We start from the raw sequence: 18051 nt of genomic DNA, 5'->3' as shown, positions 1-18051 counted from the left end.
CGACTGCTAGGTGTTTCCCAGCCGTGGCCGCCTCTGTCATCATTGCGTCTGAACGCCGCAATGGAATGTCACACTTTGGACAGTGGGGAATATCACTTTCTTCCCATCCGCCCACTTTTCTGTCACCCGCCGCCTCAGAGGAGATGTCCACTGTCCTGTCACTGGGGAATTCCCACAAGTGTCTTATCTATTAAGCAGTGAGTTAGACCGAGAGCCACGTTTAAAAGACAAATTTCGAGTTTTGGTCATTGCGTGTGGGCGGTGGATTGTAACAATGTTTGATGACTGATCGTAAAATACAGAATCCTTTCTAATAAATTTGTTACAGGTCCCCCCTGGATTTTGTTGTTGTTGTTGTTGAAAATTCAGCCTCTGAAGCCAGTTTCACTTAGACGTGTCTATCATGACGAGATCCACGAAAAATGTCTCAAGATGCTATGCCTGCAAAGACTCAGAAAGAAGTAGCAATAACTTTAGGGTCATTTTGGCCGATTATCAAGGGTCCTTCAAAGACAAACTTGTCCTAGAGATTTTGTCCAATGTCTCCCAAATCTAAATCATGTATGGATAAACAATAGAGAAAATGCATGAATGGGTGTATAGTAAACAGATGGACAATGCTAAATTTCAAAGAATTTATGTTTTGCGTGGGCAGAGTATAACGATGAAGTTAGATGACTCACCATAGAACACAGAGCTCTAATAAAGGGGTCGTATGTGCCCGCTGCAATTTTGAGAATATTCTGAAAAGACACAGGAAGTCTGCCATTTTGGTTCAAAGTGGCCATTTTGGCTATTTTTCAGGGCTCAAGATGTGGGCGTAAGTGCCCCATGGACATTTTTGAAAATTAAGCCCCAGGAGCCAGTTACACTTGGCAACATGAAATTTGCCTGCAGTCTAGTCTCTTCTTGCCGTGATCCCCCTACGGGTCGCATCGGTGCACTGCGGGCTGGCTGGTCTGTTGCCAGGGGCGACAGCATACTGGAGTGTTTTTTCGTTTTGTTTTTGTTTTTTTTTGTCTCAAAGCTGCTCTGCGGAGATGCCGATGAACAGAGATTAGGAAGGAGACTTAGTTTGAGGCTGGTGAATGCAAATACTTAACTCAGAGCCCTTGCCGGATGTTTCCTGCCATCGGCCTCGGGCTGTTTGCTTATTTATTTATTCCCCCCCCCCGAGCTTTCGTGTTTCTCCGGGCAGCAGCGGCGGTGTCAGCCTTTAAGCGGCGAGGCAGTTAAAAAGCCATCAAGGGAATGAGGGCCTTGGCTGCCGGTTTGGCGTCTGTTAATAAATGACCTCTTACTGGAATTAGCAACGAGACCTGGAGAGACCAAAAATGAGGAGGAGGAGAAGGGCTGGTGCGGAAGCCGGAAGAGGAAGAGGCGGCATGTTATCAATCAGCAATCATATTTAGTGCTGTGACAGAAAATATGTTGTGAAAGTCTACCTGTTATTTGAACTCTTACCTCACGACATGACAACACACGCACAGAAAACTCGTTGACCAGATAATTCAGAGAGGCTTGGAGATGGCCTAAAAAATGTGTCAAAAAAGGTGCAAAATGTCCCAGAGAACTGAAACTCGCTATTCCAATAGGTCCTGCTATATTTATCTGTTATCTCGCCTTTGTATTTTGTGGTGAAAAACAGGACATTAGGACAAACTACATTACTTTAACGTGGAGTCCTTCATTTTTGGTGAGCTTGCACTGTTTTGCCGTTTTGAATAAGAGTAAGACATTTTTAACTGAATTCACATTTTTATTAACTCAAATCAACAACTTTATTTACAGAGCACTTTAAAAAACAACCATTGTTTCTTTCTCTCGCTTGCTCTCTCTCACTCTGTATACAGTATACTGTACGTATAGTACAATATACAGTATATAAAACCATAATTTTAATGATGACTCATTTTCTGTGAACTCTCGACTTTTTGAACGAGAATTGAAACGTGGATAAAAGGTTTACGCACCATTTTTCTAAAAATTAGACCAATATAAATCATTTCAAAAAAAATTTCTACCATTAAAGGGACAGTTAACCTGTACAACATTGAAAAATAAATATTTTAGAGGGGAAGCAAAAATAAATGTCTGGTGCGCTGGTTCTCATTTAGCATGAGTTCTAATATGATTGGTTAATTCTGAACACAGCCACAGTTGAAAGAGGGTGTGCACACTTGTGCAACCACATTATCTGAGTTGATTTTCACTTCCCCTCTGGCGAGACCATGATGAAAAGCATGAAAAGTGCATTTTGAACCATAATAGCCAACACATCCAGAACATGTTATATCGTGACTTCAAATCTTCAAAGGCTGAAAATTGGTCTTCACTTATGAAGTGCACCGTGACTAAATCAAGAGTCTTGGTTATTGACTTGGCTCTTGTTCCCAAGCACTGTAGTTTGTTAATGATAAATATCTGTTGCCCGAACATAAATGGCATATTTTAATATCAAAAGCGTATGAAGCTCTGGTTCTCGTGAACAAAAAAGTAACTATTGGCAGATAAATCAAAGTAACTGTAATCTGACTACTCTAATATAAAAAATAACGCGTTAAATTACTTCTGAATGTCATCGGACTACATTTTTTTGTTTAACGCGTTACTTACTTATTACCGGGATCATTGCTGATGTTATTTAAGGTGACCACAATTCACGTAAATCCTTATCTCTTTTCCCCTCACAGTATATTATCATCGGCGCGCTCTCACATTGACCTGAGGACGCTCAGAGCCGTCCGGGTGCTGCGACCTCTCAAACTGGTGTCGGGGATTCCGAGTAAGTCTGCGAAAACCTCAGTGGACAAGTTTCCTTGAGGAATCTTCCTCAACGCGTTGCCATGTGTCCTCCAGGCCTGCAGGTGGTGCTCAAGTCCATCATGAAGGCCATGATCCCGCTGCTGCAGATCGGCCTTCTGCTCTTCGTGGCCATTCTCATGTTCGCCATCATCGGCCTGGAGTTCTACATGGGAAAGTTCCACACCACCTGCTACGATGACATTACGGGTGAGCCTCTGTCAGCATGTGACTATTTATACAAGAGTGAATATGAACAGCAGCAAGAATAGTCAGCAGTGTTATATGTGTAGATTTTTTACTACATAAAACACTACTGACAATGTTTGCTCCATAAAAATGTTACCTTTTTGATTAACATTGAATGTATTTTTTTTTTTCACATTCTGTGTTGCTGTGAACACCAGCAAGAATAGTCAGCAGCATTTTTGTTGCTTCATACAATGTTGCTGACTTCTTGCTCCTTACAGTGCTGTTCTTGCTGCTTGAAATGCTGCTATCAACTGCAACAAGAATAGTCAACAGCATTGTATATGAGTATTTATTTTGTGCGACATACAATGCTGATGACTCTTCTAACTGCTTACAATGTTGCTGTTAACCGCAAAAATAATAGTTAGCAACATTTGTACGTGTCGTTTTTTTTGTTTGTTTCATGCAACGCTGCTGTGAACTATAGCAAGAGTAGTCAGCAGCATATTATGGATATGTTTTGTTTGGTATCTACAATGCTGCTCTTCCATCAGGTGAGATCGTGGACAAGGTTCCGTGCGGCGCCAAGTTGCCGTCCAGGATGTGCCCCAACGGCACCACATGTCGGGACGGCTGGATCGGGCCCAACTTCGGCATCACGCAGTTTGACAACATCATGTTCGCCGTACTCACAGTCTTCCAGTGTATCACCATGGAGGGCTGGACCGACATGCTCTACTACGTGAGTCCCCTGAGTCTCTTGTTGTGAACAGAAGCAAGAATAGTTAGCAGTGTCGTATGTATATATATATATATATATATATATATATATATATAAACCTACAGTACATACGATGCTGATGCCTATTCATGCTACTTTCATTTTTTTGCAACATAAAAAACATGCGCACGATTCTTGCTGCTTACAATGCTTTTGTGAGCAGCAGTAAGAATTATCAGCAGCGTTGTATGTATAGTATTTTACTGAATGCTACGCTGATGTGACCAGCAGCAAGAATAGTCAGCAGTGTTTTTAGTGCTATTTTGCTCCATCCAAAGCTGCTGTGAGCAGTCACCAGATTAGTCAGCGCCATCATATGTACAAACCCCAATTCCATGCAGTATAAAACATACATTCAAACAGCATACAATGATTTGCAAATCCTTTTCAACCTATATATTGAATTGATTACAATACAAATACAAGATATTTAATGTTCAAACTGTTAAACTTGATTGTTTTTTGCAAATAATGACTCATTTTGAATTTGATGCCTATAACATATTCCAAAAATATATTCCATGTTTACCACTGTTACATCACCTTTCCTTTTAACACTTAATTAGCGTGGGAACTGAGGACACAAATTGTTGTTTTGTAGGTGGCATTCTTTCCCATTCTTGCTTGAAGTACTCCTTCAGTTGCTCAACAGTCTGAGGTCTGTTGTGCTATTTTATGCTTCATAATGGGACACATATTTTCAACAGGAGAGCGGTCCGGACTGTACGCACACTCTTTTACTACAAAGCCACACAGAATGTGACTTGGCATTGTCTTGCTGAAATAAGCAGCGACATCCTTGAGAATGATTTGGATGGCAGCATATGTTGCTCCTGCTCACAACAGCGTTGTATGTCGCAAAATACGACAAATGCAACACTGCTGGCTATTCTTGCTGCTGGTCGCATAATTTTGCACATCATTTTTGTTACATACAATGCTGCTGACAATTTTTCTGCATATGACGCTTTTGTGAAGAGCAGTAACAATAGTCAGCAGTGTGGTATGTATAGTATTTTACTGCATGCAATGCTTATGCGACCAGAATCAAGAACAGTCGGTGATAGTGGACCCCCACTATTCGCGGGTGATAGGGAAAATTTGCTATTTTTATTATGATTTTTTTAAACCCCCAAAATTATTGCATAAGCAGGGATAAACCGCCATCATGCGTTTTCGGGTTTGGTTCCCCTCCAAAAAACAAAAAATAAGAAACATTTGAAAAAAATGGGAAAAAATGTCAAATTGAAATCCGTAGATCGGCGACTCCGTGGGTGCTGAACCACAAGTATGCGGGGGGCCAGTGCATTGTTATCATTGCTAAAACTGGGAAGTAGTTATTTACAACCGGATTTGACCGTCCTCTTATCATCATCATCATCATCATGATCGTCTCTCTTTTTGTTGGCTGGCCCCTCTCCGCCTTCCTCTGCCTCCCTCCTCTCCCTCTATTCTGGTCCGTCTGGTTCTATTTTTAACATCTGCTCTGAGGGATGAAGACTGACCTCCGTCCGATGAAAGTTTAATAGCACTCAGCACTCCGGCAGGCTGCACTTGAGAGCCTCACTCCGGTCAGAACAAGTAAAAAGATGACCCATTTTGGGTGACGACAAGGTCACATTGATTGACAAATTTATTAGACTTTAATGCGGAGTCTTTTGATTTTAAGCGAGCTGGCCACGTTTCAGCATTTTGAAAAGTCTGTGCATGACTTGAAGTCGGAGTTTTTGGGGTGGAATGTTGGTCATTTGTAACTCCTTTGGCTTCCCGGACTCTTGGAAGTCCAAAACAATCCATTCTACGATGCTTGTTAAAATTTCTAAAGCAAACTTTAGCCCTCAAAATCTCTCTAATGGTGTGTATTTGATTTACTATCGTCAGTTATTTTTTCCATCCATCCATCCATCCATCCATCCATCCATTTTCTGAGCCGCTTCTCCTCACTAGGTTCACGGGTGTGCTGGAGCCTATCCCAGCCACCATCAGGCAGGAGGTGGGGTACAACCTGAACTGGTTGCCAGCCAATCGCAGGCCACATAGAAATAAACAACCATTCACCCCTACGGGCAATTTAGAGTTGTCAATGAACCTACCATGCATATTTTTGGGATGTGGGAGGAAACCGGAGTGCCCGGAGAAAACCCACGCAGGCACGGGGAGAACATGCAAACTCCACACAGGCGGGGCCGGGGATTGAACCCCGGTCCTCAGAACTATGAGGCAGTCGTCCACCGTGCCGCCCAGTTATTATTATTATTATTATTTTTTTTTTTATAAATTATTGTAGTTCCAATACGTTGTGCATCTTGGGTAAAAGGAGTGTTTTTTTCCAAAGCTGATCTTGCATTATTTGTGCGTACACATGGTTTGAGGAGGTTCGAAATTTGTTCACAGAGCACAAACAAAAACAAGTATGAACATATTGAAGAATCCCAGATTTGTGCGTCGAATACGCGACTTTAGCACAAATCTGTGTATACGCACGGTTAGTAAATGAGGGCCAATGAAATCTCAAGGCTATCAACTGTGCAACAAAATACTTAGTTTCATTCATTATTATTATTATTTTTTTTTAAAGAACTCAATGCCTGATTTGCATTCATTAATTTGCTCTACTGTGGGTATCCAGTCTGTTCTTCTGTTCCAATCAACATCGATTCTTGATGTTAATTGGATAATTCTTCCAACTGTGCAACTGGCACAGGGTGCAGGATATATTGACATCTCATGATATTTACTTTCATTAATTTTTCTTTAAAAATAATTAAATGTCACATTTTCATTAGTTAAAAATGTTTATTATGCTTTTTTTCAGTTATTTCAGGGACCATTGTGGCTTTTTTCTTTCCTTAACAGAACAATGTAGCCTGCGTGTGCATGTGTAGTGTTTCAACATTTATTTAGTTATTTATTATTATTATTATTTTTTTTTTTTAAAGAGTAACGACGTGGAGGGCAGCGCATGGAACTGGATGTACTACATCCCTCTCATCATCATCGGCTCCTTCTTTATGCTCAACCTTGTGTTGGGCGTCCTCTCAGGGTACGCCTTTCCATTTTATACATGGAATCATGTAGTTGTTGCAAGTTTAACATGTTGTCCTGCTGGTCTGCGTCCAGTGAGTTTGCCAAAGAGCGAGAACGCGTGGAGAACCGGAGCGAGTTCCTCAAGCTCCGGCGACAGCAGCAGATTGAACGTGAGCTCAACGGCTACCTGGAGTGGATCTGCAAAGCAGGTCATTGGCGCACGGTACAAAATCCGACGCGCTATACAACCGAACACTGACGGCTCTTTGGTCTCTTGCAGAGGAGGTGATCCTGGCCGAGGAGGACGGCACAGGGAATTTTGATGGTGACTCCTAACCATTCTATTCCATTGCATGAGACGTGACCGTGCAAACAACTACGTTATGATTGTCATCCCACTAGGTTCCCGGCGACGGCCGACCATTAAGACCAAGAACAACAAGACGGAGCTGCTCAACACAGAGGAAGGCGAGGACAGCATGGGAGATGCTATCGGTAGGAAGCATTACACTTCTTTACGCGACAAGTTAGCACTACACTATAACAACACATCCATACGAGACAGGAGGGCTGGACATTATGAACCTCACAATTCGACTCAATTGGGATTCTTTTGGTTGCAATCCAAGTCGATATTGATTGAAATGCTCTGTAAAAATTTGCAATACAGGGGAACCTCAATTTAATGGACTAATATAGGGCTAGGGGTTGTCCATTCAATCTGATTGTCCATTAAATTTAAAGATTTTAATTTCGTGGCCTAAAAACACCAATGGAATACAAAATTCTGTACTTTTTTCGTGGCCTAAAAACACCCAGTACAATACAAAAGTGTTTTAAATATAATTTATATTTAGAATGTTTGGAAAGTTTTCCAGTTTATCCAAACTTAACTCCCTGGTCCACGGAAGGGCGCATTTAGGTTCCAACTGGACACTATTTTCTGTCTGATAAATTGGGGCTCGTACACAATCAAGAATACATTTTGACAATTTTGACGTATTTATTTTTGATGCCATGTAAACATGTTAGCACGTCACCGTTTTTTAAGCAATAAAACATCTGAAAATAAAAATGAGCACATACCTTATTTGTCCATATGGCGTACAAAAGTAAACGCATGATAATAGCTCTGTGTTGGAAAAGTAAAGTGCATGTATACAATAACAATATTTATTTACTTATTACGGTTAGGGTTAATAATATTATTTGCAGGTTTTTTTTTTTGAGTTAGACAGTACCTAATTAACTAGCATTTTTGCAGCATTTTGACAATTGCCGGTACTTTCTTCGTCAAACCCCATTAATTTATTGCCTCTGTCAGCAAGTTCGCTGTATTGATCCCTGTGTGACTTCCATGCAAGGCTCTAGTCTGCAGAACATTTGACACTAATTCCCACTCATTAGAAAGGAAATGAGAAGTGATAGTTCCACGTACATCAGGGTGAGTCGCTCTTTCTGCTGACTCCGACCGACTCCACCGCTGTCTTCCAGTAACTCTGGGTACAGCTTTGGGACGGCGACTTCGGACGTGTGTTTGTGTTGGTATTGCGTATCGTGGTTTGAATGTCTTTTGTCCATTTCCTGTGTTCCGAGGACTCCAAAATGAGCCCAGACATCAGATTTAAAAGTGGAAGTAGCTCGCTTCACGCTGCTTCTGCTGCCGCCGCGGGTGTTTGCTTTAGTCGCCATTTTGTTGTTGTTTAGTTGAGTGTGGCTTCCCCCCATATAACACGAATCAGATGCAAAGCATTTCTCACTTTGCCAGGAGGTGAATCGATTCAGAGGATTTGCTGAATCGATATTGAATTTTTGGTACTGCAGTTTTTACCCACCACTATTACACGGTATCTTTACATTACATCGTAACAACACGTTCACACAACGCAGTACGTCGTTTACACGTCATCATAACAACACATTCGCACGACATCAAAATAGTAGGTGTGACTAATGCAGCATTTTAAGCGCTGCCGCGTTGTCAAGTAACGCGATGGGTCACCTGTGTGGGTCAGGGTTCGCCCGCTCCAGCATCAAGAGCGGCAAGGACGGCACCAGCTACAGCAAGAAGGAAAGACGGCTGCGCTTCTTCATCCGCAAGATGGTCAAGACGCAAGCCTTTTACTGGACCGTTCTGTGCCTGGTGGGCCTCAACACCATGTGTGTGGCGGCCGTGCACTACAACCAGCCCGAGCTGCTCTCGGACTTCCTGTGTGGGTGTCAGCAACACACCAGCTTCCTCCTTTCGTGTCCTCATGTCCATCTTTTCTCATCACCTCTTCCTTGTTTCTGATCTTTCATTGTCACCTCTTCCTTATTGTCCTTTTCTCAACTCATCCGAGTTTCTGTCCTTCTCTTATTGCCTGTCCGTTTCCATCGTCACCACTTCCTTGCGTTTGTCTTTCCGTTGTCGCCTAGTCCTCCTTTTCATCCTTCCGATGTCCTCTCTCCTTCATTTCCTCTACTTGCATCACATCTTCCTTGTTTCTGTCCTTGACTAGTCACCTCTTCCTTTTTTCCATCCTTCCATCATAACCTCTTCCATATTTTCCATTGTCACCTCTTCCTCGTTGTCATCCATCTGTGGTCCATAATAAAGTCAAACTATAGCTTAAATATAAATAAGATGTTATTTCTTTCATACTACAGTATGTGTTATTCCCCCAAATCTTTTCTGTGCAGTCTATGCAGAGTTTATTTTCCTGGGTTTGTTCATGTCTGAGATGCTGATCAAGATGTACGGTCTTGGCATTCAGCCCTACTTCCACTCCTCCTTCAACTGCTTTGATTGTGTGGTGAGACCCACACGCACGCACGCACACACACACGCACACACACACATTCTAACTGTGTGTATATGTGTGTGTATAAAGGTGATTGTGGGCAGCATCTTTGAGGTAGTTTGGGCCACCATCAAGCCGGGCACGTCTTTTGGGATCAGCGTCTTGCGAGCACTAAGACTTCTGAGAATCTTCAAGGTCACCAAGTGAGTGGTTCTGCTTCTATCAGAAGTTCTGAACAAAACGTTCAGGATCAGGATCTAACAGACATTTCTTTCTTTCTGTCAGAACTTTCTGGTTCTATCAGATCGCTCTGTTTCTATTAAAAGTTGTGGTTTTGGTTTTATTTACCATTTTTATTATTTTGACTGTTTTGGAAGTTCTGGTTTGATCAGAATTTCTGTTTGTGTTTTGTTTTAGGGCCGTCAGAAGTGGTTCCACTTTTGGCTTCATCAAAAGTTCTGCTTCTATCGGATGTTATGGTTGTATTTACAGTTCTTGTTCGTTCAAAGATTTAGGAAGTTCTGGTTAGATCAGAAAGCCTGGTTCCGTCAGATTCTGGTTACGGTATATCAAAATATCTGGTTCGAGTTAAAGTTGTGGTTGTAGTAGAACTTCTGGTTCATTCAGAAATTTTGGTTCTATATGAATTTGGTGTTCTATCAAGAAAACGTGGTTGCATCAAAAGTTTTGATACTATCAAAATATCTGGTTTTCTCTAAAGTTCTAACACTTGTAGAACTTGATCATAATCTCTGATAAATTCTGGAACAAATATGTCTTGTTCAACAGTATTTAAAGTTCTGGTTCTTTCAAAAGTACTGGTTCGAGCAGAGCTTCTGGTTCTATCAAAAGTACTATTTCAATCTAAAGTTATGGAACAAATATTACTACTTCTATCTAAAGTTCTGGTTCTGTCAAAAGTACTGGTTCTTTCAAAAGCGGTAGTTCTGTCAAAGTTCTGTATTTCTGAGTCTATCAGAAGTTCTCGTTCTATTGGAAGTTCTTGTTTAATGAAGTTTGGGTTCTAAAGTCCTGGAGAAAAAAGGTCTGGGTCTGTCAAATGTTCTGGTTGTATCAAATGTTCTGGTTCTATCAGACGTTTTGTTTCTTTCACCAGTACTGATTCTATCTAAAGTTCTGGAACAAAGAACTCTGGTTCTATCAAACTGTCTGTTTCTATCAGAAGTTTTGGCTAAGAAGGTCTGGTTGTGGCAAAGGTTCTGGTTCTATAAAAAGTAGGGATTCTGTCTAAAATTCTGGTTATATCGGAAATTTTGTCTCTGTCCGAATTTGTGGATGTATCAGATGTTCTGTTTCTACAGTTTCTGCAAACATCTGGTTTCATCTAAAGCTTTGGAAGTTCGGGTTCTGTCAAAATATCTGGTTCTGTCTGAAGGTTCTAGTAGAACTTCTGGCTCCATCCGAATTTCTGGTTCGAGTAGAGCTTCTGGTTCTATTAGAAGTTCTTGATCAGTTTTGGTTCTCTAAAAAAACTGGTTCTTGCTGAAGTTCTGGAGCAACATTTTCTGGTTCTATAAAATGTGGTTCTATCAGAACTTTTACGTCTATAAGAAGTAACCATTCTACTCAGGCTTATGTATAATTGAGAATGTGACAAATAAACTTGAACTTCAGCTTGAAGTACTTAGTCTTTCTAAGGTTTGGGTTCTGGCAAACATCTTTCTATTAGAGGTTCTGGTTCTGAATTGCTATTGCATCACTGGTTTGATGTTCCTTGACGGAGATATTTTAATTGGAGTTGGCTGAAGCAGCTTTTTGTTTTCTTTTGTCCAAGTCTTTGTTGGCTTGTGAATGGTCCCATCACACAAGTGGACTGAAAATAACCATTGTGTTTGTTGTTGTTTTGTTATGCAAGCCCACTAATGACAAAAAAAACAACTGATGAACCGTCTGTTTTTTTTAATTGAAGGTCAATAAAAGGATAGAATAATTGTTTTTTCTTTTGTTTTGTTTTGATAATCAATTGGGAGGAAGGAAGGTGAACTTTCATCCCATGCATGTTTTTGGGATGTGGGAGGAACCCAGAGTATCCGGAGAAAACCCACACAGGCAAGGAGAGAACATGCAAACTCCACACAGCCGGGGCCGGATTTGAACATGGGTCCTCAGAACTGTGAGGCAGGTGTGCTAACCAGTGGCACACCGTGCCACACTGTACATCAATAAAAATATTTTAAATATTGACTGAATATCAAAAACAGTTCCATAAATACTACTACTAACAATATAAAAAAAGACTTCGCTTGTCTACAAAATATGTATGTACAGTATAGATGTTTTAATTTTTAGATTGTTTTTCATCAATGATATTTTGGTGTAAATTATCAAATTTTTTTCCCAGTGAAATATTTCATACTATTTTCTTGATGATTCTTCAATGGTTTCTTCATTGCAGTCATTGCTCTTCTTCTTACTCCTTGTTCCTCATCGTTGTGTTCAGGTACTGGGCTCCTCTGCGCAACCTGGTGGTGTCTCTGCTCAACTCCATGAAGTCCATCGTCAGCTTGCTCTTCCTCCTCTTCCTCTTCATCGTGGTCTTCGCTCTGTTGGGCATGCAGCTCTTTGGCGGACAGTCAGTCATCACACAAACACACAAAATGTCACTTTTTAATGCTTTATCGTATTTTCTAATTGCCTTGTAATTGGATTCCTCTGTCGCAGGTTCAACTTTGAGGACGGGACGCCGCCCACCAACTTTGACACTTTTGCAGCAGCCATCATGACAGTGTTTCAGGTCGGCCCCATCCAGTATAATGGTTGATTTAAAAAAAAAAAAAAATATATATATATTTTTTATTTGTTTATTATTTTTTTCAACTTATTCATTGCCGTCGACGTTTACATTTGTCAACAATATAAGTACGTTTTTCCACCGTTAGGCGAGGGAGAGAGTCTCACCCAGCTTGTCTGTGAAATTCAAGGTTCTGCATACAGTACCTGTAACTGTAAGGACAAACAGACACCATTTGTGATCAGCACAGCTTTTGAGTAGAAGATATAGATTTGGGAGTGAAGAAGGGAGAGAAATGCCATAGTCAACTCTTTTTGGAAGGTGTGGTTCTTATATTGCCACAGAACTCAAAATTCTGTGGGTCTTGAAAGATCAGACAAAAACACTATCTGGCTGGAAAATTGAACTGCGCTTTTAAAACGGCGGCCTTTGAATGAGTCCAGTGGTTGCAAATGGTTTGATTGCGTGCTTGATGTAGATCTTGACGGGAGAGGACTGGAACATGGTCATGTACAATGGCATCGAGTCTCAAGGGGGCGTCAATGACAAGGGGATGGTCTTCTCCATTTTCTTCATCGTCCTCACCCTCTTCGGCAACTGTATCCTACCACCTGTGCCGTCACATAGAGTGGACAGTGCCTACCACCCTTTATTTTTTCCACATTCATTTTTGTTAAAGCTATACTACAAAATGTATTACATGTTTTAAAAATCTATAATAAAATAAGGCTGCTTGTCAGCTCGCATTAGCGGATGCCTTAATTATAATAGAAATAATAATAAATATGACAGATTTTGTTGTTACCACCATCCTACAAAATAGATTAAATTATTATTTTCCACTAGAATTGTACACAAAATGCCCCACAATTACATAGTGAAAGAGCAGTTTCAAGAATTTGAGAAAACCTGTGGAGAAAAAAAATAAAAAATCTAATCTTTTGCTTTGTCACGCTGGTGCATTTTGTGTCAAATTTGTAATGGGAAGAAATATTGTAAAAATTATTGTTTCATATCCATAACTTGGTGCACCTCAGACACACTGCTCAACGTCTTCTTGGCCATCGCTGTGGACAACCTTGCCAACGCCCAGGAGCTCACCAAGGTGCAGGAAGTCAACGACCTATACAACATTGTCTTTCTAACTATTAAATGTGGTGACCATGAAGCGCAGATTGTACCTGGAAAGCCGTCTTGAAAGGCAGTTTTAAAAACACATCTTCTTGTGACAGGATGAGGAGGAACAAGAGGAGGCGGCCAATCAGAAGACTGCGCTGCAGAAGGCCAAGGAGGTGGCAGAGGTCAGCCCGCTTTCGGCCGCCAACCTCTCCATTGCTGCGTGAGTAGACCTACTGCAAACCCTGTGCTTATTTATGACACAGTATACACTACTCCTAAAAAGGGATATTGGGCCTTGGGGTAAAATTTCTGGATTAACCTACAGTAAAATGTACTACAGTGCCTTGAGGTATGAGTGAGTATGAGTAACCCGACTTAGGCCCACTACACACATAAAGACAATTGGGCTGCTTTTGTCCCGATTTTGCCCCTTGCCCACCAAGAACGTCAAACACCAGACAAGTTTATGTTTTATAAAATAATCCTATAAGATAATCCTCTGGTCTGAGGTCTGTTAAGAGTGGATTTGTCCCGCTTTTAGGGTCTTAAATTGTGAACACGTTCAATATTTACAGCCAAAACTCTGTGTGTGGGAAAAGCAGACTTCTCCCGAGTCATGACGGCCGTGAATTGTCATATAGTTAGGAAGGTAGCCAATCAAAGAAGCGCCTTCTCTCAGGAACAATGAAGTCTCAATAAATGAAAAGAAAAATGTCTTACCTGATGTCGATTTTTTTTTTTTTGCATAAAAGCGGGCTCCCCAGACGGCAAGAAGTAGTTTCCAAAGCAATCATTTTTGGAGGACATTGCCATTTTACAAGGCTCCCGGCTACGGCAACCTTCGGAAACACTTGTCAAAGATTGGCGCATATCAGAAAGTCTTTCTTCCTCTTCGGTTTTGTGAGATGCCGTGTGATCACGCGACATTACGAGGTCGGCGCAGAGGAGTATCTTTATATGCGTGCTGTTCTCAATTGAGATTATCGGCGCGTACCAGACACAATATGACCAAAACTGTTAAATGCCGGATTTTTATCTTTGTGTGTGGTGTCTGTCACATGTTTAAAAAAAATAAAATAAATAAACAATTTACAAAATCTTTTTCAGATTTGAATAATCCTTAATTGTGTACCAGGCCTTACTTCAGCTGGCAAGCGGCCGTCAGCATCTCGCCATATGTATGGGCCGGCATTTTGGGCGATAGCTTTGAACAAAATGATCTACTCGGAGCATCATCCTTTATTCCCCCGCATGATCTAAGGCATAGGTGTCAAACTCAAGGCCCGGGGGCCAGATGCGGCCCTGCCACATCATTTTATGTGGCCCGCGAAAGCAAATCATGCTTCTCAACTTCCATGGAATCTGTACCCAAATTCCAAATTGTCATAATAATAAACAATAATGTTGAGATATTGCATTTTTCTGTTAGCAAACCCTTCTTCTACAGTAACTTCAACAATACTTGAACAAACTATTATCCTTATCTTCTGATTTCAAAACTAGTTATCCCTCAATTTGTTGTGTAATGGTAATATGTTTTGGTGATGATTAAACATTTATATGGTTTCACTGTTCTAGCGGCCCTCTGAGGGAAATCATAACTACATTGTGGCCCGAGACAAAAAAGAGTTTGACACCCCTGATGTTAGGCGTCATTCCTGTCGGTTGCAGGAATATTTCTCTTGTCTTGGCGCAATAGACTTCGAGGAGCAAAAGCTTTTTTTAGAAAATTTTGTCTTCTCTCTTTTCCGCCTTTATGTTTGCACTATACATTATGTCTTCTCATTGTCTCTTGCACTCCGCCCCCTCCGTCTTCCTCCTCTTCCTCTGAGGGAGGGATGCTCACCTCAAGGCATTGTTGCCCTCTACAGGGTGCCAATCCTCATTGCAGTTATCCAGAGGCTTGACGATCACACACAAACTGCACAAGAGCCTCCCCCACCCATCCCCGCCAGACTGCATTGGCGTCTTTAGACGGCATTGGCAGGGAATAGATGGATTTTGAATGACGTCTTTAGACGGCATTGGCAGGGAATGAGTTGATGGCATTTCCGTTCATTATTAATGGGAAAATATGATTTGAGATACGAGTTTAGGAGCGTGGTCACGGAACAAATTAAACTCATAACACAAGACACCATTGTATATCCTTTACAGGTGGCCTTAATTTGACCTTCTGTGAACTTTTGAATGCATGTCCATCTATTCAATGTTTCAGTACTTTTTGCACAACATGCTTTTCTCAAACAAGGAGCTGAATGGCAAAATGCACAACAGCTGTGTTCCAGGAAAGTTTACAAGGATGTCCACTTCTATTCCTTTCTGTGACTCCTCCAGTCTCTGTCTATCTCTCATACAACATGCTGATGACACTTACAGTGGCCCTCGGTGCAAAATGTCAAAAGGATGAAAAGGACTATTTAAATGGCAATTCTAACTGAACCAGGACATTTAGTGAAATAGACTGGAAGAGTCACAGAAAGGCATAGAAATCAGATTTCATATTCAGTCTATAAAGTCATCTATAAAGGATATATGGGTAGTGCACTTTAGATTCATCCTGAAATGTCCCCCCAAAGCCCAGTATAGCTAACTTTTTGTGAGCAGTGGTACAGTATATATCCGGCCTGTGTGCAGTAAGGAGCAGCAGAGGAATCACGCCAAGGTGGGCAACAAGTCTGTGTGGGAGCAGCGTACCAGTGAGATCCGCCGGCATAACCTGATGACCAGTCGAGAGGTTCTCTACAACGAGCTGGAGCAGGACGACTGGAAGTTGGGAGACGAGGGAGAGGAGGTCAGGACCCTCATAACCCATGTCATGTACTGTATATAGTAGAGGTTAAACTGACTAGTCAACATGTCAATGTTACCGCTTTGCCTGCCGAAAAATAGCAGTGGTGCTTCAAGCGTGTCGCTAAAAATGAGACTGGCAACACGGTCACTTGCAAAATATGCAGGTCTCTCTTCAAATATAACAAAGGACAAATGCTATTCACGCCCATCTGAAAAGGCATCCGCTAATGCTAGCTGACAAGCAGCCTTAAAACCTCACAGCAGTCTTCTGGAAGTTCACCAAATGTCCTCCTGTAACAGTGAAAAGAAAGACAGTGTACTGTCGTCTTACATTATACTGTATGGTGACGGCATCTTTGACAACGATTCCAGTGAACTTTGACATTTAGTCACTCAACAATGTTGTGTGTATCCATGTTTCCATTCCAACTTATTTGTCCTGCCTAGTCTCCAGTATTTATTTATTTTTAACCCGTCCTGTTCAACTGCATGGCCATGCAGAATGGTGGATATGTTTGCCTGTTGTGCTGGAACACTTTGCTGTGCAGCAGGGGATTTTGAAATACTTCCTCTGCTTAATTGGTATTTTTTTACTCATTCTGATGTTTATTGAAAATGTATTCGGACAGAAAAGGGTCTTAGGGAATAGATCGAGTGACAGAACGGACAAGGGCAATAGGGGTGCGAAGCACAGCAGAACAATAGTTAAAACTGTCTAGGTATTTGACCACAAGTAACGTTAAAAAAGTCAAATTGTGTTCTTATTTGTGGATGGGGGGAGGGGGCTGACACCCGGTGAGGACATGACACAACTAACCAATAGATCAAGTTGAGAGAGGACAGAAAAGGGCAGGACAGGATGTGGGACATGAGCAAGGCAGTGCTGAAGAGTGGTGCGGTTGGATACTTTTATAGTTCTATAGGTGTCTAAACACCTGTAAGAACCTGTGAGTTGATGTCTTAATCCAACCTGTGTCCGTGTTAGTTGTCCCAGCATAAGCAATTCAAGCCTATTGCGTGTCTATGGACTTTATTAGTGAAGGAACATCATATCGCATGAATGTTAGTCAACTGGCGTACAGAGTTGCTGTGCCGGCACATCGAGGAAGGGTGGGCTCAGCCCCCTCCTGGTCTTCAGTATTAAAAACGATTCTTAGGTTATGTTGAGACAATGATTATTAGTCCAGTAACTAATGCCACGTGGTCGCTACACAATGTTGTGTTATGGGGAAACACACCACTTATTTGTTCCGCCCAGTCAACAGTATTGAAGATGATCATATGGTATGTGGAGAGGAGAAGGCGTCCTTAACAACAATTCCGGTAGACTCTGACATGTAGCTCCACAATGTTTTAATACGGGTAGCCACGCTATTTATGTGTCCCTCTCGTCTTGAGTATTACAAATAATTGAATTGTAATCCCTCCACGAGTGGTCAAGGATAGACAGAGGCGCCTGTGCTCTTTCAATTGCTTTATTTAACAAACGGTAACAAAATAAACACAAGCACTTTCATACACGAGTTGCCAATGTTTACAACAGACACAGAGTCACACGCACGCACAGAGTCAAACGGGTTAGCAATTTAGCAGCCGGCCAACTCGACATTGTTATTGGCTGACCCCCACGTTACTCAACAGGATCGGCCTCACCTTTTAAAGCCCCAGATATTCAGTCACAGATACTACAGTACTGCAGCTCACGAGAATGGCACGAGAATAATACTGTAATAGTCATCCTTCCATTTTCCATACCGCTTATCCTCACTAGGGTTGCAGGCGTGTTGGAGCCTAGCCCAGCT

At 41.5% G+C, this 18051-nt stretch overlaps 1 protein-coding gene across 13 annotated transcripts in view; it reads left to right on the top strand.

Moving 5' to 3' along the window:
* The window catches only part of cacna1ab (calcium channel, voltage-dependent, P/Q type, alpha 1A subunit, b), a 141512-nt gene that overhangs the window by 46314 nt on the left and 77147 nt on the right, over window positions 1-18051 (top strand). For all 13 annotated transcript variants that reach the window (XM_061770675.1, XM_061770677.1, XM_061770670.1 and 10 more), the window contains 16 exons: window positions 2694-2785; window positions 2860-3012; window positions 3549-3736; window positions 6715-6818; window positions 6896-7011; window positions 7083-7127; window positions 7205-7297; window positions 8818-9015; window positions 9485-9597; window positions 9676-9788; window positions 12047-12178; window positions 12268-12340; window positions 12816-12936; window positions 13375-13442; window positions 13570-13676; window positions 16094-16250. In XM_061770675.1, coding sequence (XP_061626659.1) covers window positions 2694-2785; window positions 2860-3012; window positions 3549-3736; window positions 6715-6818; window positions 6896-7011; window positions 7083-7127; window positions 7205-7297; window positions 8818-9015; window positions 9485-9597; window positions 9676-9788; window positions 12047-12178; window positions 12268-12340; window positions 12816-12936; window positions 13375-13442; window positions 13570-13676; window positions 16094-16250 — 1873 coding nt within the window. The remainder of the gene's footprint in view (window positions 1-2693; window positions 2786-2859; window positions 3013-3548; window positions 3737-6714; window positions 6819-6895; window positions 7012-7082; window positions 7128-7204; window positions 7298-8817; window positions 9016-9484; window positions 9598-9675; window positions 9789-12046; window positions 12179-12267; window positions 12341-12815; window positions 12937-13374; window positions 13443-13569; window positions 13677-16093; window positions 16251-18051) is intronic.

Source organism: Phyllopteryx taeniolatus, chromosome 4, assembly GCF_024500385.1.
Source record: "Phyllopteryx taeniolatus isolate TA_2022b chromosome 4, UOR_Ptae_1.2, whole genome shotgun sequence".
Lineage (NCBI taxonomy): Eukaryota > Metazoa > Chordata > Actinopteri > Syngnathiformes > Syngnathidae > Phyllopteryx > Phyllopteryx taeniolatus.
Note: the sequence above shows the minus strand (reverse complement) of the source record. Positions and strands in the feature narration are given on the sequence as shown.